At 49.4% G+C, this 27744-nt stretch overlaps 1 protein-coding gene across 3 annotated transcripts in view; it reads right to left on the bottom strand.

Moving 5' to 3' along the window:
• The window catches only part of ABTB3 (ankyrin repeat and BTB domain containing 3), a gene marked incomplete at its 5' end in the record, with an annotated part of 257601 nt that overhangs the window by 57256 nt on the left and 172601 nt on the right, over window positions 1–27744 (bottom strand). For 2 of the 3 annotated variants that reach the window (XM_081085183.1, XM_081085184.1), the window contains one exon: window positions 11158–11310. In XM_081085183.1, the coding sequence (XP_080941309.1) occupies window positions 11158–11310 (153 nt within the window). Of the gene's footprint in view, window positions 1–11157; window positions 11311–11418; window positions 11520–27744 lie in introns of those variants that run through there. The other variant, XM_081085185.1, reaches the window with a different exon arrangement.

The following is a 27744-nucleotide window of genomic DNA, read 5'->3' as shown; positions in this document are numbered from 1 at the left end:
CAGGATGTTAAAAGCACTAATTTTTTTAAAAAAGCCTAATTAATTTTATTTAAGCCAGTGTTTCCCACATTTATTGAACCACTTAACAATTATTTAAATAATGCTTATTAATATCCCGGAACTGGACTTCTGAATGTGCTGTTGCCAACGCCAACTAAATAACTTTGATTGTTACTGAATTATTTGAGAGACACATAAAATATAGAGTAAAACAGTGACCACTACATGCTCGGCACCCAACCCACATGAAAAAAAAAAAAAGCGTTACAGGTGTAAAGGCCTCTGTGCATCCTTCCTGATTCCATTATCCCTTCTACCTTCCTGAGATTACCATCTTGCCTGAACTTGACCTTTATCGTCCCTGGGCATGCTTTACACTTTTTACTACTTTTATGGATTCCTAATAATTCATAGACTGTCTTGCATGTAAATGTTGGCATATTACACAAATCCTGCCTCAACCTGCTTTTTTTCCTGCACAATATTATGTTTCTGGGATTTAGCTGTGTAATGGCATGTAGATGTAGTTCAATTATTTTCATTGTTATGTGGTATTCCAAGTATGAACATACCATAATTTATCTATTCTCCCGTATACAGACAGCTTCTCTCCTTTTTCTTTTTATTTGGTTTGCTATTACAAATACTGCATCTATGACCATCTTTGGACGTGTCTCTTTATTTCCATATGGAAGAGTTTTTCCAGGGCATAGGCCTGCGAATACAATTGGGTGTTTTCAAGTTTACTTGGAAGAGGATTCGGAATCCCCTCCAGTGATGTTGGAGAGTCCCCACTATTCTCTATCTTTGCTCAACTCCGATGTCAGACTTCAATCTAATGGGTTTGAAATGCATGCTGGGTGTGGTTCTGATAGCATTTCCAGGATTACTAGGGAGCTTGAGCCCTTTTCACATATTTCTCAGAATACTTCTATGTTAAGTCTTTGCAGGGATCTTGGCCACTGGACAATGGTGAGAATGCTAGGCTGACACAAGGGCTGCCATGATCTGACTTCCTCAGACCACCTCAGGCTGTGGGCTGAGTCTTTCAAGATGAGCCTGTGGACCTTGTTCAGAAGTGACCATCACATTTCCAATGCTGATTCTTTGATTGGAGCTACTGTTTCAATAGAGAGAACTTGGGCCATTGAGTCAGACAGACTGGGTTCAAGTCCAAGACGGGGCACATTCTCCATGTGACCCACGTGCAGGCCCCCTAACCTCCTGGAGCCCCAGGAAACGGAAAATAAAGCTCCTCATATGGTTGGAGGACAACTGAATGGAACCGGGTGTGAGACGCACCCAGGACAGTTCTGGCCCACGCATTCTCTCAACTATTCGTTCCCGGTATCATCTTGTAAGATACAGGAGAATGCCCTGGCCGGTTTGGCTCAGTGGATAGAGCATCGGCCTGCGGACTGAGGGGTCCCAGGTTCGATTCCGGCCAGGGGCATGTGTCTTGATTGCGGGCACATCCCCAGTGGGAGGTGTGCAGGAGGCAGCTGGTCGATGTTTCTCTCTCATCGATGTTTCTAGCTCTCTATCTCTCTCCCTTCCTCTCTGTAAAAAAAATCAATAAAATATATTTAAAAAAAAAAAAGATACAGGAGAAGGCATGGACCAAAGCTCCACTTATTTCCTTTGCTGTCTACATGCCTCAGTTTCCCCCACAGGTAAAAGTGGCATTGTATTTGCATATCCGACATCAGGTCACACAATGGAATAATCTTCAGAGCTAGGAAGGACTTTGGAGATCACCCAGGCTGACGGTCCTTAACCTTTCCTAGGGCGGTTTAATGACCCGATGGAGGGTAAGTTCACTTGTTATGACAAAAACTTTTTGAAAGATGGGACTCATGCCTTCCCTGTTACCCTAAGCCAGCGGTTCTCAACCTGTGGGTAGCGACCCTTTGGGGGTCGAACGACCCTTTCACAGGGGTCGCCTAAGACCATCAGAAAACACATATATAATTACATATTATTTTTGTGATTAATCACTATGCTTTAATTATGTTCAATTTGTAACAATGAAATTGGGGGTCACCACAACATGAGGAACTGTATTAAAGGGTCGTGGCATTAGGAAGGTTGAGAGCCACTACCTACGCCCTTTGTCAGGGCTTGAACCGAGTGCTTTATACTGAGCACATGGCTTTGTACTAAGTACTGGTTGCTTGCTAATTGCTAAGGGAAGATAATTTTATTGATTTCAGAGAGGAAGGAGGGAGAGATAGGGAGAGATAGAAAAATCAATGATGAGAGAATCATTGATTGGCTGCCCCCTGCATGCCCTCTGCTGGGGATCGAGCCCACAACCTGGGCATGTGCACCAATTGGGAACCGAATTGTGACCTCCTGGTTTATAGGTCGATGCTCAACCACTGAGCCACATCAGCCGGGCATAAGTAATATTTTTAATTAGAGTTTAGGAGGTTTGCTGGCAGATGAGTAAATAAACACCCTGGGCAGAAATTTAACAGATTCAAGAGTGCCTCTCCCCCTCCCCTCCAATCCCCACTCCTCTGGAAGCAAATCCCATATGGCAAACGACATACACAACCTGCCAGCCTGAATGGGAAGCCCTGATTTGGAACTGAGCCCCGAATGCCATTTAAGATGTAGTTCTCTATGTTGCTGTAAGCATCCAATGTGTTTCTGTTTTGCTTTTAACACTTCGGAAGCTCAGAACAAATTCCAAGTGTTGGCAAACTGTCTGCCGCCTGCAATCTGGTTCCCACCCACAGCAAGCTGTGGGAACTGCTGCTGTGAAGGGCACTGACGGCTCCCTCACTGCCAAGTCCAGGGCCTCCTTTCTGTTGGCATCTCTTCCGTTGGCGGGGCAGTCTGGGATTCTGTGATCCCTCCAGCTCTCTGCTACCTCACTTTCCTCGGGCTTTTCTCTGACCTGGGCCCCTCTTCCTTAGCCTCATGATGACCTCTTCACCAGTCCCTCCCCCAGGCAATCTCACCCACACGCATGATTTCAAAGACCACCTGTTTACCAGCATTTCCCCCAAAGGCCTCTTCAGTGAAGACCTTTCTTCCGAGTCCCATGCCTGAATCTTACCTGCCTGTCTCCATGTGGAAGCCTTTTTACATCTGAATTAGTCCAGGAAAAGTCTTACTCTGTTCACTTACACGATCACCAACACACTTAGTAATAAGCCTTTGCATCATTCATTCAACAAATATTTATTGGGCCCAACTATGCGCCAGGCTCTGTAGTAGGCCCCGTGGCCAAGGAAACTTATTTCTGTGCCAGCCCTAAAGAGAGAAGGAGGCCAACTGTCTGAGATTAAGTCCAAGCTGTGACAGTTTCTTCTGGAATATTCTATGCCCCCTAACCTCTGCTCACTTGACCTAATCAGGGGCCATATTTGCGTCTACTTCAGAGAAAACAGAAAACTGGAGTCATCCAGAAGAACTCTGAGTCACTGGTGTGGGGTCAGTGGCCCCCAGCCAGTCCGCGCTGGTTGAGTCTCCCTGCATCCCTGAGACCGACTCATGGCAGTGGAAGAAGAGGCAAAACATGCCTGTCCTCGGCCGGGCTACAGAGCGTATCCCCGAGGCTGGACACCTTACCTCGGCAAGACAGTGCTTTCCCCTCTCTCACAGGAAGTTGAGCCCATTATTTTTGACAACCAGGAGGCTCTGAGCTCTTGGTGGGTGGGGCAGAGAGGCGGGGAATAGGAATAATCACTAATATATAATGTGCATTTACTATGAGACAATAGTGTGTCAGAGTAGTAGAGACAGCATGCTACCTGGTTTACATACTACATGGTGCTAGACGGTTTACAGACACTACTGTACTTAATTCTTCCCACAACCATATGAGGCAGGCATATTATTGTCCCCATTTTACAGATACAGAAACTGAGGCCTGGAGAGGTGACTGACTTGCCTAAGGTCACACAAGGATTTGAACCCAGGCAGGTGGGCCGTAAGGCCTGCACTCCTCACCACTGTGCTCTGCTTCCTCTCTCATTAGATGGTATGGCGAGCACTTAATTCCCTGGCAACTCTCAGGATGGAGAAGCAGACAAGGACTCTCTCAATTCCATGGGCAACCAACTGGGACAGCATCTTGCACTCAGCACTTTCAAAACTGAACCCATGATTACTTCTCCCGCATTGTCCTTGTCCTGTACTTGTTAAAAGCATCCCTAGTTATACATTCTCCCAAGATAGAAACCTCAGAGTCACTTTTTAACACAAAAACTTGGTAAGGGAAATAGGTAGCTCATGTACATGCTACAACATCCAAAGGTCAAGTAAGGTCCCCTCCCATCTCTGTCCCTAGTGTGATGGGTTGAATGATGTCCCATAGAAAGATATGTTGAGATCCTAGCCCATCCCTTCTCCACCATACCTGTAAATGTACTTCATTTTGAAATGGAGTCTTTGTAGATATAACCAAATTAAGAGGAGGTCATTAGGGTGGGTCTTTAATCCAATATGACTGGTGTTTTTATAAGAAATGGAAATTTGGATTGAGACACAGAGAGATGAAGGCCATGTGAAGAAGGAGGCAGAGCCTGGAGTGATGCGACCACAAGCTAAGGAATGTCTGAGGCTACCAGAAGCAGGAAGAGTCAAGGAAGGATCCTTTCTGAGAGGCTTTCAAGGGAGTGTGGCCCTGCTGACACCTTGATTTTGAACTTCTAGCCTCCTGAACCGTAAGACAACAAATGTCTGTTGTTTCCAGCCATCCGGTCTGTGGTACGTTGTTAGAGCAGCCCTAGGAGACCAATACACCCAGTTTTCCAATTCCCCTTCTCAGGTTCACCCTGGTTATATTTCACAGTTCCACTCCTGAAGACAGTGTAAGTATGGACAGCAAATGAACACGCGTCTATTTCACACAAGAGTGACAGCTTATATACTATTCTGTGTAATCTTTTTTTCACTTGATAACACACCAGGGCCATTTAAAAAAATTTCCCCTAATAAATTCAATTAAAAAATAGTGTGGTAAAATATATTCAGTGCCCCCCAATCTAAACATTCATCTGTAACACAATTATATGTACCCATAAAACACTGACTCCCCATATCCTCTCTTCCCTGCCCTGCCTCCCCCCCCCCCCCCCCCATCCACCACCAAGTCCCGCTGCTTCCACCTCCTCTGTTTCTCTAGCATCCTCCCCATCCCTGTCCCCACTGCTTCTGCCTTAGTCAGCTGTCCTCAGCTGCTGGGGGCTAATTACAGCAGGTCATAAATGCAAGAAGTTCATCAAAAGGCTGGTGGACCTTGAGGCTTTAGCAGGGCTGAAGATACATATTGCCTGCTGCAATAGCTGAAAGCATTTCCCCAAACCTAAAGATTTGCATATATTATTGGCTGCTGCCTGACAGCCAAAGGCAGTTCCCCCAACCTGACAATGCCTACTGTATACCAAACCTTACCTTTGATATGTATAGCTGCTTTGCTTTAGGGCAATTTGTGTTAATAAAAAGCGAGGGGTCCAGAGATTCAGAGAACTTCGTTACTGAAGCTAGGTCTCCTCTGGCTCCCCAAAATGCCTTCCAGATTTATATTTCATGTCTAGTTTCTTTATTAATTTACTCACAGCCCCTTCTCCAGATTCCTGAACCCTTCTCGATGCTGAAAAACACCCAGGCACTCAGCTCTCTCCCGGATTCCTGCCACAGCTTCTGGACTCCAGGCCCCGTCCCTGCCCACTTTCCATGCCACTCCTAGAACCTCTTTCTAAAATACAAATCTCACGTCAATTCTCTGCTTAGTAATCTGAGATGCTCCCACCTCCCACAGGACCAGGCAGAATTCCTGGGTGTGGCAGGAAAGACCCTCCCAGATGAATTTAGGCCAGGGCCTGGTCACACACTCAGAGCCATGTTGGTTGAACTCCATGCTCTGGGTTTGAAATCCTTATGTTTCTTTCAACACACATCCCCACCTTGAGGTCTTTGCATAGGCGGTTCCCTCTGTGCAGACTTCTTTTTCTAAGGCCCTCCCTCTTCCCCTCCTCTCTTTACCTTCTCTATCTGCTGAATCTGTTTATTCTGCAGGATTCAGATCCAACGGTACCCCTTGCATTTCTAGCTCTCCCAGACCTAGATGTTGACTGCATTTATAGTAGAACATTTACCAGACTTTTCCTGTAATTACTGCAACCCCTCTGCCTGCCCCCTCCCTCCCCCCAGGCTAACTCGTAGCTGGTCAGCCACACAGCAGGTGCTGGGTAGGAGCCCGAGGAGTGCAGGGCTCCTTGCCAGCTCGGCTCCTGGCACAGGCTCCCTGGCCTGGCCCTGGCACTGCTAGGGGAGGATGGCTGAGCCCCAAAGTGGCTCTCCTGGGATCAGGGAGAGGGCCTTTTCCTGTCTTCCAGGAGGCGCTAATGCACTGACATAGGGCAGGGAGGCAGGCGGCCGTCCCAGTGGGGTCACCAGGGACCTGCAGTGTGGCCTGCACGTCTGTGGAGGTGAAGATGGGCTGGTGTCCGCGTGCACGTGTGCGGCAGCCCAGCCGGAGCAGCGTGGGGAGCTGCGGGACTTGTCCAGGGCCAGCCAAGGACAAGGGCACTCAAGGGGAGAGGAGACAGTGGCTCCGACTGGAGAGCCTGGGAGCCTTCCAGGGCCCCACGGAGCCAGGCCCAGGCCCCGGTGCTCCGCCTCTGCAGGTGGCCGTCTGCGGGAGAGAGCCAGAGGCCCCAGGTCTGAACCCAGGGGTCAAGGTGGACGTGACCTGGGGAAACGGCTGGCAGGGATGTGGCTTAAGACCTGTCTCCCACCCCCAGTCTCTTCCATGAACCCCTGGCCAGGTGACCTGAGAAGGGTTAAAAGTAGCAGATCCAACAGTGAAGCAATTCATTAAATTCACACACGGCCCTCTGCACAAGGGTCCTCATCCCATGAAGGAGTTGTCACCTGCATCTTTACAGGGTGTGAGGTGGGTGGAGTGACTTGCCCAAGGTCACCTTCCAGAAAGCAGTAGACCCAGGTGACAGCCTCCAGTGTGGGGTTTGGTCCTTAGTAGGTGCTCAGTACATATAACGAAAGAGCGAGGGAATGGACACAATGACCCAGGTCTCCTGAGTCCCATCCGAACACCCTTTGTACCTTACCATCTCCAAACGTATCCACCTGGGACAGCTCAAAGTCTGGTTTGAATTTAAGAAACACCTGCACAAAGATGAGCCATTTCCTGGAGGGAGCTGGTGGCTCTAACAACCCCCAAATCCCGTGGGTAGGTACCATTTATCAGCCAAGAGAGGATCTGGGAATACCCCTTACTACTGCTATTTGAACACAGCCTCATTTGGGAGTAAAAAAACTGCCTCTTACAAATATGAGAAAAACAACAGTATTTACTCTTTAAATGTCTAAAATGTTTTAAAACCAATTAATGGGGAAAAAAGTGCAAACCCTGCCAGAGTGTATTATTTGTTCTTTCCCTTATTTTTCTCCACCTCCCAAAAGACAGGGGAAAACAAGGCCGCATTTCCCAGCTTTAGATGATCTGATACTTTAAGGAAGAGTAAATGGGCTACGCCTTACAAACTGCAGCCGCATCAAATGGATTCCTTTTGAATGAACCTGGTCACCATGGTGAGGCTTTCCTGTAGCCGAATAAAGACCAAAGCGGAATTCCCACAGCCTTCGCCCAAGGTCACTCTGAAAATCAGTGGCAGCACTCGCGTCAGACCTGGGAATCCCTGACTCTGCTCTCTCTGTCCCTCCGACAGCCGGCAGGTAATGATACGTGTTAACTGTCGCTGACACTCCGGCCGGCCAACACCAAGTTCCAAGTTCCTGCACCTGTTAGACTGCCAAACTACCCCCACTTTTCTAGGGCTGTTTATTTAGAAAAAGGAGCTCAGCTCTGACTGACTCAGAACTAGGAGCCAGTCTGGCAACTTGGAAGTTGAATGTCTGGGAGGATCCAGAGACAAGGAGACTGTGTTTTTACCTCCATTCGCCAAGACCTCCATTCTAGACCTCATCTGCCTCACAGTAGCTGTGTGACCTGGACAAGTTCCACCACCTTAATTAGCCTCAGCTTCCCTATCTGTAAAATGGGGAAATACCATGAAGACAGTTAGTGCAAGGCTCAGAGTAAGAAGGGAATATGAATGCACAAGACTTCTTTGACCCTGTTACCTGCAAACTGGAGACAGTAATTCCTACTTCACATCGCATTAGATGAGCCTGGGAAATATAGGTACAGATGTATCTATATGTTGTCTAGACTAAAAAAGTAGGTACTCTTTAAAAGAAAACCCGAATTCATCCTTTCACGTGCTGTTAAATGGAACTTGGAAGTTTACACTTATTATTTAGGAAAGCTAATGAAATACTATGTTTTCGTTTTCTCTTTGAAAATGATCTCTGAACTTGAAAACTGAGCTGGAGCAATCAATTAGTATATTCTCTACACACAAATGATCCTTCTGGAGACAAATGAGTCAAGAATTGAGAGATAAATGACCAAAAAGAGCCTAGAGGCTCACATGGGACTGACTTCTTTGTCTCCCGGCTTCGAGTGATCGCACACTGGCCTGCCAGATCACCCCCGTCCCCGGAACCCCTGCGCTGAGGCCTCAAACTGGACAATGCTGAAACCGACCTCCTGGTGTGGCCGTCAGAATGACACACACCTGAACACTAGACATGCAGCAGAAGCTCCACGTGGGAGGAGGGACATGGATATGAACCTTGAAGCTCCTGTGCAGTGTGAAGAATTATGATAAGGATTAGAAGCATCTGGAAGAGCATGACTAGTGTCCTCTAAGAGGGCTGAGTCTAGATCAAGAAGAGGACCAGATATCTCTGGATGTCTGGGTTTGAAATACGGCTCCAAACTCTGCCACTTAATATCTGTGTGATGTCGAAAGAGTTGCCTCATCTTGCTGGGCCTTGATTTCTTCTTCTGTAAAATGGAAGCACTATTTTTTTTTTTGGACAACACTGGTTGTTTAGGAGGCTCACCTGAGAAGGGTTAAAAGCCTTTAAGAGCTCTAACCGGTTTGGCTCAGTGGATAGAGCGTTGGCCTGTGGACTGAACGGTCCCAGGTTTGATTCTGGTCAAGGGCATGTACCTTGGTTTCGGGCACATCCCCAGTGGGAGGTGTGCAGGAGGCAGCTGATTGATGTTTCTCTCTCATCGATGTTTCTAACTCTCTCTCCCTCTCCCTCCCTCTCTTCCTCTCTGTAAAAAAAATAAAAAAATATATTTTTAAAAAAGCCTTTAAGAATATAAAGCAATGCCTATGTATGAGCCTCCATGACTATGTCAGGGACACAGACTTGGGGCAGGGCTAGCTAACAAGGAAGCGCAGGTCGTGAGTACTTACTCCCTTTCTGGCATTGCCTGTAGGTGCTTCATGTTCATGACCCCACTTCACGCTTGCACCAGACTCCAAGGGGAGCTGCTATTATTACGTCCATGTATTGGGGGGGAAATTAAGGTCCAGAGAGGTTAACTAGCTTGCCCAAGGTTGCACAGCTAATTAGCCATGGCGGTGGGATCGGGACCCAGGCAATGGGACTCTGGAGTCCAGGCTCCTAACCTTTAAGCCACGGTGTCTCCGTGAGCCACAGGACCTCATCCCCGGCACCTCCACTCCCTGATCTGTAACATGGGGCTATCACACTCACCTCAGGAGGCTGCTTTGGGGATTGAAGGAGACAAGTGACGAATACAAATCTCTTGTTGCCACGGGTAACTTCACACAGTAGGTGCTCAATAACTGACTGCTTCCCAGTCTTTCCCCAAGACCTGCTGTGACTTTAGGTGACACGGTGTAAGGAATGGTGGCACAGCCAGGAACTGCCTAGACCAGTGGCTCTCAACCTTCCTAATGCCGCGACCCTTTAGTACAGTTCCTCATGTGGCGGTGACCCCCAATTTCATTGTTACAAATCGATCATAATTCAAGCATAGCGATTAATCACAAAAACAATATGTAATGATATATGTGTTCTCCGATGGTCTTAGGCGACCCCTGTGAAAGGGTTGTTCGACCCCCAAAGGGGTCATGACCCACAGGTTGAGAACCGCTGGCCTAGACAGACACCTGAGAACAGTACAACTCAGTGGTTACAAATAGGAACCCAGGTGTCTGGACTGCCTGAACTCCTATCCTGGCTCCACTACTTACTAGTCCTGTGGTCTTAGGTATGTTACTTCACGTACCTGTGCCCGAGTTTCTTTATCTGTAAAGTGGGCATAATGGTACCCACCTTGCAGGGTTTGGGTAATAGTGGGTGTTAATTAATCTGTGCGAAGCACTTAGAACAGTGCCAAGCACATGGCTCACAGTCCATCAACACTAGCAATGATGACTTGGATCAGCACCCTGCATGTTCTGGGGGGCTCAGGGGCACCCCTGGGCCTTCGGTGGGCTGTGTGTTTTATGCTGCACACCCTCCATCTCCTTGCAGACCCCAACCAGATCCTGGAAGGGTGGCAATCTCTACTGCCTGGCCACACCACGGGCTAGATGAACTTCAGAGGAGGGACAGTCTCTCATGGGAGGGGCAGTGGGGATTTGAAAATGGTGACAAGGGCAGTGCACGCCCCCCCCCCCCCCCTCTGAATTGCTGTGCTTTTTGCATTTGGAACCATATTTTGACTGGGCTGAGCGAGTTGTTGTTTTATTTCCTTTGCTTTGGACAAAAAATGAGGCCCCATAAATAATTGCCGTGCACGGGAAGAAGCAGAGGTGTGTCCTCACCCAGCTAGGAACTGCCCTCTGCAAGATTTTTGCTAGAAAACTACAGGAAGGGCATCGTTTGCCTCTTGTGGAGAGAGGGACAGAGAGGGAGGCAGCGAGAGAGGGAGAGAGAGCAGGAAGAATACAGGTGCAATTCAGGCACACAGGATCTGGTAACTGCAGAGCCAGAGCGTTCCCACAAAGCCTTGCTCCAGTCCCCTCCGTCCCCGGACCTCGCTTCTTGTTCATCCCAGGCTGCCACGCACACCCGCGGAGCTTCAATCTCAGCGCGACAATCCGCTCGCCCAGTGAGCGCCCGGCGGGACTGGGATTGGAGGCGCGGATGCCGTGAGCCCGGAGCCCCACGCGCTGCCTGCGGTCTCCCCGCCCCGGGATGCGGGGATGCGGGGATGCGGGGATGCGGGGACGCGGGGTCCGGGAAGGGCGCCCCCTCCCTGCGGCCGCCCGGCGGCCCTACCTGAGCTGGCGCGGCTCGCAGTCCACGCCGGGCAGCAGCAGCCGGGCCGCTTGGCGGACGTCGTCGCTGTCCATGGAGAAGCTGCGCCGGTGGCCGGCGTGCGCCACGGCCACCCGGATCCACTCCATCAGGGGCGGCAGCACGAGGAAAGGCCTGCAGGAGGACGGGGGGGGGGGGGGGGGGGGGCGAGGAGAGGAGTTAGCGGGGGCGCGGGCTCAGCTCCACCCCCTGCCCCCCACCCCGCTTTCCCGGAGGCCCTGCCTCTGAATCCCCGAGAAGTGGGAGAGCCTTTGGAGACATCCCGACCGCTCCGGGGACTTCGGGGCTGGCTCTCCCGAGCCTCTGGGCCTCAGCTTCCTCATCTGTAAACCCAGGCTAACGTGACCGCGAAAGGATGCGATGGGGCGATTCTGTGAGTGTGATCTCCCTCGGAGATCCTGTGAACCTAAGGGAGATGACTCACTTAACGCACCAAGCGCAGGATCTGGTGCTTAGTAGAACCCCCCTCCCCCCGCCCTCATGCCGGGGGGGTTATTGGTACTTGGGGCTCCCTGTCTGGCCCCAATGTTAAGGCGTCCTTTGGCTCTCCCTTCCCATCCCCAGCTGGCTCCCTGTCTTCCCTCTGGTGCCCTCCCAGGCCTCAGCTCTGCCCGAGCCCCAGGCTGCCAACGGGCTTTAGCACCTTGGAAAGGCGCAGAGAGCCAAGTCAGCAGGCAGCCGCCAGCCACAGCCAGCAAAGCGAGGGCCTGGGGGGGGGGGGGGGGGGGGGGAGGGGCGCGGCTTGGCCGCACACCCCAGCAGCTCCGGGCTCCTCACCTGCTAATGGGATCACAGCGGGGCGTCCGACTTATTGCAAGAATTAGCTGAGGCAATGCCTGTGGCCCAACTGTAATTTCCTAAGTGGAATACAGTTGTGCCACCTTCCTGTTTCTTCCTCTGATTATCAGAAACGGCCCTCACATTAGGGTTTCTGGGGAGGGGTGGCAGGGCTTTTGAAAAATGATGATACCTGAGTTCTATCGCAGGGAGGGATTCTGATTTTTTTTTTTTAAATCCTCACCTATGGATATGTACTTATTGATTTTAGAGAGAGTGTGGGAGAGAGAGAAAGAGGGAGAGAGAAACATCGATGTGAGAAATATGGATTAGTTGCCTCCTGTAGTGCCCCGACCTTGGATCGAACCCACAACCTAGGAGTGTGCCTTGACTGAGGATCGAACCCACAACCCAGGAGTGCGCCCCAACCGAGAATCGAACCTGCGACCTTTGGGTGTACCAGAGGACACTCCAACCAACTGAGACACCCAGCCAGCGCGGGGCTCTGATTTCATGGACAGTTTTTAAAACCTCCCCCATGTGAACTGAATGTGCATCCAAATTATCGGGATGGTTTGTTAAAATACAGATTGCTGGGCCCCACCCCTAGAGTGTTGGATTCAGTAGGTCAGGAGAGATGGCCAAAACTTTGTGTTTCTAGCAAATCCCTGGATACTGCTGATGCTACTGGGCTGGGGGCCACACTGAGAAACTTCTGCCCTGAAGGATCGCCAGAGGGCTTGGGAATCACCTGGTATGCGAGTATGTGTGTGTGTGTGTGTTAAAATGCTCATTCCCAGCCCTATCTCCATAGATGTTAGCTGCGTAGGGTCCAGGAATATAATTTTAATAAGCAGGCTCTGTGATATGATTTAGGCAGACCAAGGACTACACTTTGAGAAACACTGTGTCGATCAAGAAGGTATCTTACCACTCAGCAGGGCTGGGATTAGGGTGAGGCAAATGGGGCAAAATTCAAGGTAGCCAGATCATTCATGCAAATATGTTCTAGGTGCCTCTCTGGCCTCATCCTCGCCCTGGTGCCACCACTCAGGCCATCATGGTTGCCATGGGAGCGAGCGGGTGGTAAGCAGAAGGGTTTACAAGCAGCAGATCCCGCACTGCATGCAGATGTTGTGAACTTCCCACCGAGTTTTTGGCAGCGGGTTCCAGTTTTTCTGGATTCCAGACCTATTATCCAATGTCAATGATAATAAACAGCTAAGCCTTTTAAAAAAATCTTTCGTGATCTCATCTAAAATGCTTAGGACCAGCCTACGAGCTAGTTATGATTTCGCCTATTTTCTAGATTAGGAGAATGGGGTTTATTGAGGTTAAGTAGCATGCCCTGGATCAGAGGGCTAGCAAGTCTGAGAGAGCTGGGAGTCAGACCCACGTCATTTGACTGCATAGCCCACGTGCCATAACCCCATGTGGTAGCGACATTCTTTTGCCCAACTTCCCAGCACACACTGTTACCCAGCATCCACCTGTTCCCCGGGGGAGCTGACCTGGCCATGGACCCCTCCCTGATGTTGTGCCATGCTGTCCTGTCCATGCAGCTCAGACCCCCGTCTGACAAGCCTCCAGCCCTTTCAGAACGTACACCCCACTTAGCCTTCAAAACACAGTTCAAATCCCACCTCTCCCTCACCGTTTCTCCTGGCGACTCCGCTGCACCTGGCTCCCTCCCAGGGCAGACTCCACTGCACAGGCCTGACCCCATGGCTTTGCAGATGCCCCATTAGAACGTAGACTCCACGTGGCAGGGACCTGGGGCTGCTCAGTTCACCAGTGCAGCCCCAGCCCCAGGACAGTGCCTGGCAGGCCACAAGCACTTCATCAATATTTGTTCATGAACCAGACTAAGATTTACCCACTTTTTACTGAGTGAAGTGGATAAAAAATTGAGTTTCTGGGCCCAGGGACCTGTGGGGGCAGATTCCTAGGTTATTTCTGCCTGGATTGGCCTGCGGCGTAGGCTGTCGCCCTCATCCTCTCATTCTCTCCATCACCTAAACCGAATCAGGCACTCAATAAACACACCCTGAATTAAAATTGAATTGGAGTCTACTGTCCTAGGTGAGCAGGACTTATTTTTGGCACTGTGTCTCCATCACTGCTGAAACCAGCCCCGAGTGCTCAGAGAGAACTCCCCTGGGCTGCTCTGCAGAGGCAGCAAGCCCCCCCTCCCCCCCACCCCCGCCTTTCCTCTGTTTGGTGCCCCTGAAGTGCAGCCCACAACTCCCAGTCCCTGGGGCTGGGACTCCATCACAGACTCCCCTTGGCTGCTGACTTGCATGTGAGATGCCGAGCAGCAGGCAGGCAGCCGACTCCTGATGAGTGCCCAAGAGGAGAAAAAGGCTGTGCTGCCTGCAGAGCCACGCCTTGACCAAGACGGCCGGCCAGCACCAGGATAAGTACCCTGGATCCTGAGGATTCCAGCCCCTCCTGGAATTTTCTATGTACCTATTCTCGCCTTCCCACATTGCCTTCTTTTCGTCACTCTGACCTCAATAGCTTAGAAGCTCCTGAAGTCTTTGCCAGCAACTCATTTAAAAGTCTTCTTATCTGGTCTACACAGAGGGGGAGAAGTAGGAGGGCTTGTGATGTTTCTTTGGGAGGCGCTGGAGATGGGAAAGAATTCCAGGGCCTTGAGTTGAGCAGGTAAAGAATGCCGAGGGGAAAAAAGACTGCATTCTCCGTATAGGTTTTGTAAGAGAACATTGTCCCACCGGCTACCGACGTGGCTCTGAAGTTGTCTGGAGTGACTAGAGCCTAGAGGAGAGAGAGCATGGCTTAATGAAGAGGCTCTTTAGGCTGTTTTAACATCAGGATCATGGGGGAGTGTGTGAAAACCTCCAAGGCCCTGTTTTCACCCCCCCAGAGTTTTGGTTCGACAGATCTTGGGGCCCGGGCATCTGAATTCTATACAAGCTCCTCTGGGAATTCTGGGGCAAGCCAGGCTGGAGCATCCCCCTGTGACCGGGTGGCCTGGGGTGAGTAGGGGGGATACACATTCAATGCTATGGCGCTCGAAGAGAAGGCCTGTGGGGTGGGACCAGAGGCTCCGGAGGGAAGGAGAAGCCTAGATGGCTTCTTGCAGGGTCATGAGAACAAGTGAGCCCAGGAAGGTCGTTGGGCCCAGATGCAAGTAGGAGATTGAGCGCATCCACAGCGGGGCCTTTCTGAAGCCTGAGGACAGAGCTGGCGCTGCGGGTGACCGTCTCTGGTTGGGGAGGGCTGGGTGCTAAGGAGGAGGGTATAATCTGTGGGAGAAGCGAGGTGTGGGGCTCTGCAGAACTGAATTCCAGTCCTGGCATCTGGACTCACAGTGGGACTCTGGCTCTGGTCTGTAAACGCCTGTCTCTCAGTGACTTCATCTGTCAAGTGGGTAGATTTGGGCCAGATGGTCTGCTTCAGGGGTTGGCAGACCTTTTCTGTAAAAGGCCAGAGAGTAAATATGTTGGGATTATGGGCCATTCTGTCTCTGTTGCAATGACTCCACACTGCCACTGTAGTGAGAAAGCAGCCACAGAAAATACATTCATGAGTGAACGTGGCTGTGTTCCAGGAATACTTTATGCACAAGATCAGATGGTGGGTAAGAGTGGGCTGACCCTCGGTATATTTGGTTCCTTCCTACTCAAAATTCTTTCATTCTATTGTCATAGCCAGCTGCCTGGGGGCTTAGGAAGGGTCTAGTGCAGCGGTCGCCAACCTTTCACCTCACGGACCACCAGTGTTCCACGGACCACCGGTTGGTGACCGCTGGTCTAGTGTATGGAACAGGGAAGATGGGAAGAAGCATGTGAAGGTGCAAGTGATGGGGACAAAAAGTTTGCAGTCTTGCAAGGGGACAGGTAAGAAACACATAAAGTTACAAGTAACAAAGTGATTATAAATCGTGATCAGTGCCGAGGTGCTAGGATAGACAATAAACAGGGTTGAAGTGGGAAGGCCTCTCTGAGGAGGTGACCGAACCTCTAAGATGCGAAGGATCTGCCATATGCAAATGTGTGGGCAGAAGGATGGACATTCTAGGCAGCCGTAACAGACTGTGCAAAGGCCCTGAGGCAGAAAAGGCCTTCACATCTTACCAAGCACTTTCACATGCAGCATATCCTATTCGTCACTCCAGGATACGTGCGAGGAAGAATCACTGTGGTAGGCTGAGTAGTGGCCCCCAAAGACATCAGGTCCTATTCCCCGGAACCTGTGGATGCTGACGGCAAAAGAGACTCTGCAGGTGTGATTCAGTTAAGGATCATGAGAAGGGAAGGTTACCCTGGAGCATCCAGGTAGACCCTCAATGCTACCACCGGGGTCCTTATAAGAGAGAGACAGAGGGTGATTGGACATGGATAACGCTGAAGCACGATGCTCTGCTGCTGACTTTGAAGATGAAGGAAGGGCCCACAAGCCAAGGAATGCCAGGAAGGCAGCTCTAGAAGCTGGAAAGGGCAAGGAAGTGGGTTCTTTTCTCAGAGCCTCCGAAAGGAAACAGCCCTGCTGACACCTTCATTTTGGGCCACTGAAATGGATTTGGACTACTGACCTCCAGGACTCCATGAGAATAAATGTGTGTTGTTTTAACCCACCAAGTCTGTGGTGAGGTGTCACAGCCGCCATCAGGAACTAATGGGATCATGAAGCCAGGGTGATGGGAAGATCATTCATTGTGGTTGAGGCTGGAGACACGATGGTAAAGATCATGGACCAAGTATGAAAGCTGGGAGCGAGGGCATCCACAGGCCTCTGGGATTCATCTCAGACACCTAAACTGCCTCGTTCCTGAGGTCAGAGACAATCCTGTTGATATGGGCTGCATTGTACCTGCCCTCCCCCAAATCTGTGTGTAGAAGCCCTAACATCCAGTACCTCAGGATGTAACTGTATTCAAATGAGGCCATCAGGATGGGACCGAATTCAGTGTGACTGGTGCCTTATAAGAAGAGGAGATTAGGACACAGAGAGAGACACCAGGGGTGTGTGCACAGAGGGGCACCCACATGAGAGTGGTGGCAAGAGGGTGGCATCTGCAAGCCAAGGAGAGAGACCTCAGAAAAAACCAAACTGGCTGACCCCTTGGGACTTGGACTTCCAGCCTCCAGCACCGTGAGAAATACCTTTTGTTCGAGACACCTAGTCTGTGTTGATTTGTTACGGGAGCCCTGGCAGATGAGCACACCTGTGGTTTGACTTAAGTCCTGCCTCGTCCTTGAGGTTTTAGTCTGTGGTGATGGAGGAGCTTCCATTGGAAACTCAAAGTTTTTAGAGAGCTGATGGTTTTTGGTTCCCTTCCTTGAACCTGGTGGCAACAGTGGATGAATTCAAAGCCATCTGGGGGCCCTGCAGTGCAGAGGTTAGAAGCTCTGGCTTTAGAGAGACTGACCAAGATTGGGATTCCGGCTGCACCTTCCAGCTGTGTGACCTTGAACAAGGTATTTCAATCGTCAAGCCTCAGTTATCTCCTGGGGAAATGGGATGGTAACAATACCCACTTCAAAAGCTTTGGTTGGCTGAGTGATGATCCCTAGAACCTATGCATGTTACCTTACCTGGCAAAATGGACTTTGCGCATGTAACACAGTTAAGATTTTGGGGAAAGAGGGGCTATTTTGAGTTATTCAGGTGGGTCCTAAATGCAGTCACAAGGGTCCTAGGAAGAGGGAGGCTAGAGGATCAAAGGAGGGAGGGAGTAGAGAAGTGAGACAGAAGCAAGAAGTTGAACTAGTGCGCCCAGCCGGTGTGATTCAGTGGTTGAGTGTCAACCCATGAACCAGGAGGTCACTGGTTGGATTCCAGGTCAGAGCACATGCCCGGGTTGCAGGCTCAGTCCCCAGTAGGGCGTGTGTGAGAGGCAGCCAATCAATGGTTCTCTCTCATCATGGATATTTCTCTCTCTCTCTCCCTTCCTCTCTCTGACATCAATACAAACATATTTTTTTTTAAAAAAGAAACTGAACTAATGCAAGAAAGGGGTCCTGAGCCAAGGAAAGCAGGTGGCCTCCGGGAGCAAGGAAACAGAGTCCCCCTGCAGCCTCCGGGAGGAACCTGCCCCTCCGACACCTGGCTGTAGCCCCATGGGACTGATTCTGTACTTCTGACTCCCAGAACTGTAAGATAATAAATGTGTTGTTTTAGCCTCCATGCTTGTGGCGAATTTTTTTACAGCAGCCGCAGGAAACGAATACAGAGATTTACTGCAAGAGTCGAATGGGATAACATACGTAGCCTGGCGCCTGGTACCAAGACAGCTCTCCGTAAGCGGTCGCTGTTATCATCACGGTCACCAGCGTTGTTTTCAGCATCAGCCAACCTTGTCTCTGCGGGACGCAGGAAAGGCTCCGCCACACAGAGCGACACGCCCGTCATCTCCTTTCCAATCAGAGCAAACCTCTGCAGTTGCTATGCCTTTACTTTATAAACTGCGTGGGCCTGACTTTTCATCTTTGTTATTTGTGGAGCCTTTCTGACGCTGGAGAGGAATTTATATGGTTTACTGTGGTTTAGAAAGCTCATAATTCCAGAGATACAGGGAGTGAAGGGAAAGCAGCAAGATTGATAGGAGACCCTCTCCAGTGCTAGTTCCTATAGCAATACTCACTGTAATCTCATTGTGTTGGTGGGCACCAGAGCTAGGAAGATGGCAGAGGTCAGAGGGGGCCATGCTGGTTACTATAGTGACAGCCCTTCTAGAAGTACAGAGTGTGGTCAGGTTGCCCCTGGGGGTGGTTCCTGCAGACAGCTTGGAGTCGGAGGACCCAAGGGGTGTGTTCTAGGTCAGTGCTTTGGGAACATGGATGGGCACATGAGTCGCCAAGGGATCTCGCTAAAGTGCAGATTCTGATTCAGTGGGCCCGGGGTGGGGCCTGAGATTCTGCATTTCTAACAAGCTCCCAGGCAACAATGAAGCTGCCAGTCTAGGGGCCACATTTTAAGTAATGACGTTGTAGTGAATAGTATGACTCAAGCCAGAAACCAGGGAAGCTGAATTCTATGATCATGTTGAAGCGGGAGAGAGTGAGGCCAGAAGTGAGAGAGCTGCAAGGGGGCTTAGAGGCTTAGGAGACAACAGAATGGAAAAAGGAGCCTGTTTGTACCTGGGCTTCCTGATTAAAGTTGGACACTAGGTCTGATTGGCTGAGCCTAGCTTACAGCCCGCACCAAGCTGCAAGGGAGGCGGGGACAGCAAGCGCCTGATTTCAGCTTTATCATGGGAAGTGGGTTCCGCCTCCCACCTGGATTCTATAGTCTTCCAACCACCTTATGAAACAGAACCTTTCAGCCTCCGGGAGTTCATTCGGAACCAAGCACCCATCCCATTGTCTGACAGGCATTTTGTATTCAGGACAGTGTTTAGCATCATTCTGGGCATGTAAATGCTTAAAAAAAAGGTACCTTGTGATGGTTAATTTTATGTATCAACTTGGCTAGGCCATAGCACCCAGATATGTGGTCCAATACTAGTCTGTTTGTTGCTATGAATGTATATATATATTTTTATAGATGAGATTAACATTCAAATGGTGTACTCTGAGTGAAGAAGATTATCCTTCACAAGGTGGGTGGGCCTGATCCAATCAGCTGGAGGCCTTAAGGGGGAAAAGTCTGACTTGTGAACAGGGAGATGTATCAGCAAACAGCCTTCAGTCATACACACATCCTGTCTGTTCTGTTTCTCTGGAGAACCCTGACTGATACACCTGCAGTGGGGGCCATGGGACTCAACTGTTGAGAGTGATGCAGCCTCCTCTTTCTACACGGATTCTCCCCTTCACCTTCGTTCACATGGGCCGGGGCAGGGAGGAAGCTTGGGGCTGGATCACACAGAGGACCACCACCTCCCAACACCATGAGTATGCAGACACGCCTTCTGGGAACTGTGAAACAGGGCGTCATGGGGCAGTCGATGCTTTTAGGAAAGAAGAAGCCATCTGGTATCAAAAGGAATAGTCCTTTACAGTGTGAAAGTCAGCCCCATCAATGCTTGGTGATGCAGAGTCCCTGCAAGTACCAGGGGGACCTGGGCGAGGTGGTGATTTCTGCCAATAGTGCCAGCAGGTGCACGTGACCGACCAGGGAACCTTCTTTGGCTTTCCGGTCACACATTCCGACGAAGGTGACCTAGAGGGCTGAAGGGCTGTAGGTAAAGTCTGAGGCACAAGTAGGGGCAGGCAGAGCAATAATGACACGAATAACAACAACCTCCTCCCTGTCGGCAAACAGCTGTCGCCATAGCTCCCACTCCCTCCTTTGGCCTTCTTGCTCCCCCGCCCCCCTTCCCTGGCTCCATCACTTCCTCCCCTAGTCCCATAACTCAACCCCCACCTCTGCTGTCCTTTCTCATTAGCATTTAAGCATTCCACATGCTCCCGTCTCTTATAATTTGAATATCAGAGGAGCGAAGCGATGGGGTGTAAGAATCCAGTCCTCCTGGAGTTTCAGTCTAGGTACTCCATCTAGTTCTTCACTTTAGGAGGGGAGGCAGGGGCTCAAAATCACCTAGGGGACAAGTTAAAATGCATATTCCTAGCTTCCTGCCTATTTGCTGGCTGTATTAGTTTCCCGTGGCTGCTATAACCAACTACCACAAATGTGGTGGCTGTAGACAACAGAAACTGGAAATCTCACAGTGCCGGCGGCCCGAAGCCCACAACCAAGGCACCAGCAAGACTGTGCTCTCTCCATAGAATCTAGGGCAGTGGTTCTCAACCTGTGGGTCGCGACCCCTTTGGGGGTCGAACGATCCTTTCACAGGGGTCACCTAAGATCATCCTGCATATCAGATATTTACATGACGATTCATAACAGTAGCAACATTACAGTTATGAAGTAGCAACGAAAATAATTTTATGGTTGGGGGTCACCACAACATGAGGAGCTGTATTTAAAGGGCCAGAAGGTTGAGAACCACTGATCTAGGGAGAGCCCATTTCCCTCGCCCAGGTTTTGGTGGTTGCTAGGATTCCCTGGCTTGCGGCTACATCACTCCAACCTCTGCCTGTGTTTGTATCATCTCTTCTCTCTGTGTGTCAAATCTCTCTCTCTCTTAAAAGGACACAAGTGATTGGATTTAGGGCTCACCCAGATAATCCAGGGTAGACTCTCCATGTCAAGACCCTTAATGGAATCACATCTGCAAAGACCCCTTTTCCCTGTAAAATAACGTTTATAGGTTGCAGGGGTTAGGACCTGGGGTCTTTAGGGGCTACAAGGCGGCTTGCTACACTTGGCATCTGTGTCTAGACCAGTGATGGCGAACCTATGACACGCGTGTCAGAGGTGACACGTGAACTCATTTTTTTTGGTTGATTTTTCTTTGTTAAATGGCATTTAAATATATAAAATAAATATCAAAAATATAAGTCTTTGTTTTACTATGGTTGCAAATATCAAAAAATTTCTATATGTGACACGGCACCAGAGTTAAGTTAGGGTTTTTCAAAATGCTGACACGCCGAGCTCAAAAGGTTCGCCACCATCTAGTCCATTCTCTGCAGGGTTTCTGATCCTGGGACTCTCAGGTCTAGACAATGCCAGCTCTGAGCTGCAGTGATTGGCAGGCCTGAGGTCCTGTGCTCACACACCACACAGGGATCAGCAGACCAGCCTGCAGCTCTTCCCTCCACGCCAGTGGCTGCACCACAGCCGGGCCTGGTGTGGGGTACAGAGGCCTCTGTGGTGGGAACCTGATCTCCAGTGGGTGGAATGACGATGCGGCCCAGGATATAAATGGCCTGGGAGGGGAGCCGTGGCTTCAGAAGTGGGGAAGCCACAGGCTCTGTTCGAGGCTTCAGAACCCTCCTTGCAGCTGTGGGACCCTCCTAAACATCCAGGAGGTGGCAAAGGCTGTCCAGCTTCGTATCCTGGGAGCAGTGGCTTGAGAAGCCTGAAAGGGCAGGGTCTGGCCTGGTTAGGGCCAAGAGGCAAAGGTCAAGGATGGGCTCCCAGGGGTCATCTGGGCTGGCCCCTGCCTCCAAAAAGGTTATCATAAAAGTCGGCAGAAGGCCGCAGACGGCCTTACAAAGAAAACACACTATGCCTTCGAATCTGGTGCTGGTGTGAGGGAAAGGTCACCCACCCTGCGGACAGTGGGCTTTGCATTTGAGCCCAAGCTCCGTCACCTGGAGCTGTGGGACCTCAGGCAAGTGCCTTAACTTCTCTGTGCTCCGGTGTCCTCACATGTAAAACAGGAGAAGTGATAGTGAGGCCACTCGACAGGGTTGCTGTGAAGGTTAAGTGAGAGGATCTCTGGAAGGTGCTTAGCACTTAGTAAACGCTCAACAAAATTAGTTATTATTGAGGACTTGTCACATCCTAGGCATGATTCTGAAGATTTTCTTTCATGGGCTCATTGGATAATGACAAAAACCAGGCAGTAAGTATTGTTATTATCTTCATTCTATGGATAATGAAACAGGCACAGAGAGGTTATGTGACTTGCCTAAGGGCACACAGTTATAAGCTGCAGTAGTGGGAGCATATAAGCAGTTGGACCCAGAGCCAGGGCTAGTAGCTATGCTTTCTATTATTTCCAGGTAGAGGCTACAGCATGTGCAGAGGCCCAGAGGCAGGTGGGGGCATAGTGCTTCGGAAGATTCCCGCTTGGTGCAGCTGGAGCTGAGACGGAGGACAGAGAGCCCCGGAGGGAAGTGGACTGGTCGGGGATAACATTGGAGAGAGATAAGGGGAGAATCGTAGAGGGCCTTGTACCTTCTGGAGTAAAACTGTAAGTCCTTAACACTTCAAACTTTCCTTAGAATTGCAGTTGAAAAACACAAAGTCAGAAAAGTATTTGGAGAGAGACATCAAGAAGGGGTTGACAAAAATACCTCTGAGAATGCAAAACAATGGGTTCGCCATAACCGTTTGTTTAGAAAGTTACAGAGATGATTTTCACTCCCTGGCAGAGAGTGCTGGGTGCCCTCTCCAAGTGCAATCCTCCTCTTCCTTAATAATACACCCCCATAGTCTTTATCTGGGCGTATGACCCCCTAGAATACATTTTTCAGTCTCCCTTACATTGGTCCTCACGCTGACACAGACAGAGGTTTCTTGTAAGACTTCTAGGAAGGACCCTACAGGGAGGTGGCCCAACTATTTCTGGTCTTTTTCCATTCTGCTGGCAAGAAGGCAGACACCGTGGCTGGTGCTCAGGCAGCCAAGCTGGACCACGAGGTGGGGGCCACGTGGTGATGATGGCAGAGCCAAAAGATGTAAGAAGGACCTGGATTTCTGACGATTGCTCAGGTGGTCACACCTGCTCTGGATTCTTACTCCCAGACTCTGATTCCATAAGAAATAACTCCTATCTTGTTTAAATACCTGCTATGTGTTGTTGTTGTTGTTTTTGTCACTCATAGTCAAACCTAATTCCAAGTGACACTCATATTAGTTTCCAAGACATTTAAGCTAAATCTCTCTCTTCACTTTACTGTGCCACTAAAACTCAGGAATTTGAGTTTCTTTCTGTTTAACGACAACAGTTATTTTCTAAAGACTGTGCACCTGGAACCCTGGGACTATATTGTTCCCATGAAACTACATTTATGAGATTATTTGTTACAATTACTTGTCTGTTCATGTACAGGTGTAAACTATGTCACAGGAAGTTGCATCTGTTCATCCACCTTGTGAAGATTTCCTGGAAGTGGCTTTGAGTTCATCATAATGAACCCAACTGATAAAAACATCAATAAAAGTCATTATCCTTGCAAAAGTCCTCTTGCAAAGAAATACTTTAAATTCAAAACGAACAGATCAATTTTATTTTATTTTAGCTATTTCCCCAGGTGTATGGAGATGTAGTTGACATATCACATTGTGTACGTGTGAGGTGTACACTGTGATGATCGGATGCACTTACATGTTGCCAAATGATCACCACTGTAGGCTAGTTAACACTTCCATCACCTCACCTTACTGCCATTTCCTTTTCATGGGGAGGATGTTTAAGATTTCCTCTCTTAAGGAACTCTTACCATTTGCAACGGCATGGATGGAACTGGAGAGCATTATGCTAAGTGAAATAAGCCAGTCAATGAAGGAAAAATACCACATGATCTCACTCATTCATGGATAATAGAGACCATTATAAACTTTTGAACAATAATAGATACAGAGGCAGAACTGCCTCAAACAGATTGTCAAACTGCAGCGGGAAGGCCGGGGAGGGTTGGGGGGCAGGAGGGAGGGGGGTAAGAGATCAACCAAAGGACTTGTATGCATGCATATAAGCATAACCAATGGACATAAGACACTGGGGGATAGGGGAGGCTAGGGGACTGTCAAGGGCGGGGGGAAAAAAAGGACACATATGTAATACCCTTTGTAATACTTTAAGCAATAAAAAAAAATAAAGTACCTTTACCCTATTAAAAAAAAAAAAAGATTTCCTCTCTTAGCAGTTTCCAAGTACATAATACCGTACGGGTGACTGTACTCCCCATGCTGTACATTAGGTCCCCAGCATGTATTCATCTGACAGCTGGAAGTTTGCACACTTTGATCAACATCTTTCCCCGCCTCCCCCCAGCCCCTGGGAGCCATCATTCCACTCTGTTTCTACGGGTCCAGCCTTTTAGATTCCACATATAAGGGCGATCATACAGTACTCGTCTTTCTACCTGACTTATTTCCTTAGCATAATGCCCTCCAGTTCATCCGTGCAGTTGCAAATGGCAGGACTTGCTTCTCTCTCAGGGCTGAATGCTATTCCCTGAACAGATCAATTTTAAAAGACCACGCACAACCTCTTTCTTCCAGACAACTACGTGGCGTAAAAAGGAGAGGCCGAGCGTGGTCCAGAGCTTCCCCGTGCTGTCCTTGCTATCGCTGCCACTGGGCTGTGGCTTTGAGAAAATGATATTCTATTCTCTTGTAATCAACCCTTTAAACTCACATTACCCTGCATTCGGCAGTATGACGGGGTGGCTGAAATTCATACTCCAGCCCTACGTATCACAACAGATCCAAGGCAGCCGATCCCCGGGGCCTCGCGGGCCACCACGGAGTGACTCATGCCCTGAGTCAGAAGTGTGTTTTGTAGCGGATCTGCTACTAATTAGCGATGGGACTGCATCCTTGAGGCTCTGTGTGACTCAGATGTACTCCCCAGGGAAGGCCAGAGACCAGAGGACCTTTTCTTTTAGTTTAAAGTGATAGTATACTATTTGGAAATAAATAACTAACAAAAATACTGATATAAGGAAGTTGGGGTGGTGGTGGGGGGAGTCACAAAGGCAGCCTCCAATAGGATTTCTTGCTACTATGGAAATGTTCTCTGTCTGCGCCGTCCAATACAACAGCCACAAACCACTGATGGCTGCTGAGCACTTAGAATGTGGGTGATGCGTCCGCCTGGGCGTGGCTCAGTGGTTGAGCATCAACCTAGAAACCAGGAAGTCACAGTTTGATTCCTGGTCAGGGCACATGCCCGGGTTTCGGGCTTGATCTCCAGGAGGGGGTGTACAGGAGGCAACCGATCAATGAGTCTCTCTCATTATTGATGTTTCTGTCTCTCTCTCCCTCTCCCTTCTACTCTGAAATCAATAAAAATACATATTTTTTTAAAAAGAATGTGGGTGATGCAACTGAGTTGCTAAAATTCTGATTTTATTCCATTTTAATTCGTTCAGCTTTAAACAGCCATGTAATGTAGTTCTAAAGGATGTCCTTCAGGTCAGCATAACTTCAGACAAGAATCCTGGTAGAATGGCGGTGTAAAGAGGGCGACAGGAGATATTACGCCACCTGGAGTTTTTACCTCGTTTTTCCATTATCAGGATCTCACCATCATCAGAATTTTCAGGATTTTAGAACATCCATCATTTCTCGAATGCTTACAATGTCCCAGGCTCTGTGCAAAAGCTTTATATGTAATAATAGATTTCATTTAATTATTATAAAATGAGAGGCCTGGTGCATGGATTCGTGCACCAGTGGGGTCCCTCAGCCTGGCCTGCAGGGATTGAACCAAAACCGGCTCTCCAACATCCCCTGAGGGGTCCCGGATTGCAAGAGGGAACAGGCCGGACTGAGGGACCCCACTGGTGCATAATCGGGGCCAGGGAGGGACCACGAGAGGGCTCAAGGGCGTGTCTGGCCCATCTTGCCTAGTTCCCATTGGCCAGACCCCAGCAGCAAGCTAACCTACTGGTTGGAGCATCTGCCCCCTGGTGGTCAGTGTGCATCATAGCGACTAGTCAAATGGTTGAATGAATGGTCGGACACTTAGCATATTAGGCTTTTATTATATAGGATCCTTGGGAGATACTTATTAGCATCCCTATTTTACAGATGAGCGAACTGAGGCTTAGCAACATTCAGTAACTTATACGGAATACTATCACTGTTGGGGCTGCCAGAAGCCAAAGCTCACGTGCTTAGACATTATTATATCGCTTCTCCAAAGACCGGTGTGGCACTGGGTGAGTCACTGAGTGCTGAGGAGCTTCAGTTCTTCCTCTGAGAAGTGGGGAGGCTGGGCTATACGAACTCTAAGATCAGCTCAAGTAGGAAAGGCAATGATTCCTATACTCCTCTCCGTACCCCCAGGCACATTTACATAATGAATGCTGTTGTTTACAGATGTGACCAGGTAACATGAAAAGACCCTGACTGCCCAGAGCACAGTTCAATCATTTTCCTAGGCATAGCCCTAGACTTGGTTACAGATTGTTTTCAAAAGTTCCTCAGTTGATTCAGGTCATCAGAAAGGTCTAGGAGCATCAGCCCTGGGCTGAACTTGCTAACGTCAGAAAAGACCCTTTTGTGAACACTCTTTTGGTGAAGATTACATGGTGTATGTGTGTGTGTATGTGTGTGCGCGCATGTGTGTGTGTGTTTAAATTAGATAACGAGAGCTTTATAATGCATGTGTCCCTTTTTGCTTTGGAGGCCAGGCGACTCAAATCTAAATTTTGTGATTAATTGCAGGAACAAACCTGCAATGAGGTGAGATTTTTCTGGTACAGTGGTCTTCCTTAGTGTTAATGACATGTGTTTTTTGCATTGTTATTTGTGCTTGCGCGCGCGTGTGTGTGTGTGTGTGTGTGTGTGTGTGTTTCTGGTTCTGTTATATTGAACTTACACTGAGAATCTAGCTTAAATCCTTTTCAGAATTAAACTGGGTATAAATGACGACAAGATAAACGTCATGTGTCTCAGACTGCACCGAAGCTCCAGGACTCACTGGGATAATAAATAAGAAACAGACTGTCACCATGTAGATGGAGGGGAGTGCCCTTTGAAATGGGAGGAGGAAAAGAAAAAAGAACACAGAGAATGGAAGGAAGAAGATAGAACTCTCCAGAGAGCTTTAAAAATCAAGGAAGCGACTAGGCCTGGGGGAGGAGGAGAAGCAGTGGAGGCCATTTAGCCGATGTCTGGAATCTCCACGTAACTGAGAAGAAAACATGTGCAATTAACATCTCGGACAAAATGTGACCAATTTTACATTTTCGGCTGGACTTTGGTGCTTTCTAGGAAAGGACCCTCAGGGCTGATTACCTGGTGAGGTGGAAAGGGGACAGGCTGGGTCCCCTACCCACCCACCATGCTCTGTGCAGCCCTCTCGGCAGACTTCCTGCAGCCTCCTCTTCCAATCAGCCAGTGAAGGAAGGGGCTGAGTCCCGGGGCCAGCCCTGGAGGAGGCAGAGTCATTACCACCCAGAGGGACCAAAGCAGCTCTGGTCCAGGCCAGGGAGCCCCGGCCAGGTCCAGGGCAGCACTTCTCCGAGATGGAGGGATGTGGGCTGGCAGACA

The sequence above is a fragment of the Myotis nattereri genome (genome assembly GCF_964212035.1).
Source record: "Myotis nattereri genome assembly, chromosome: 2".
In the NCBI taxonomy this organism is placed as follows: domain Eukaryota; kingdom Metazoa; phylum Chordata; class Mammalia; order Chiroptera; family Vespertilionidae; genus Myotis; species Myotis nattereri.
Note: the sequence above shows the minus strand (reverse complement) of the source record. Positions and strands in the feature narration are given on the sequence as shown.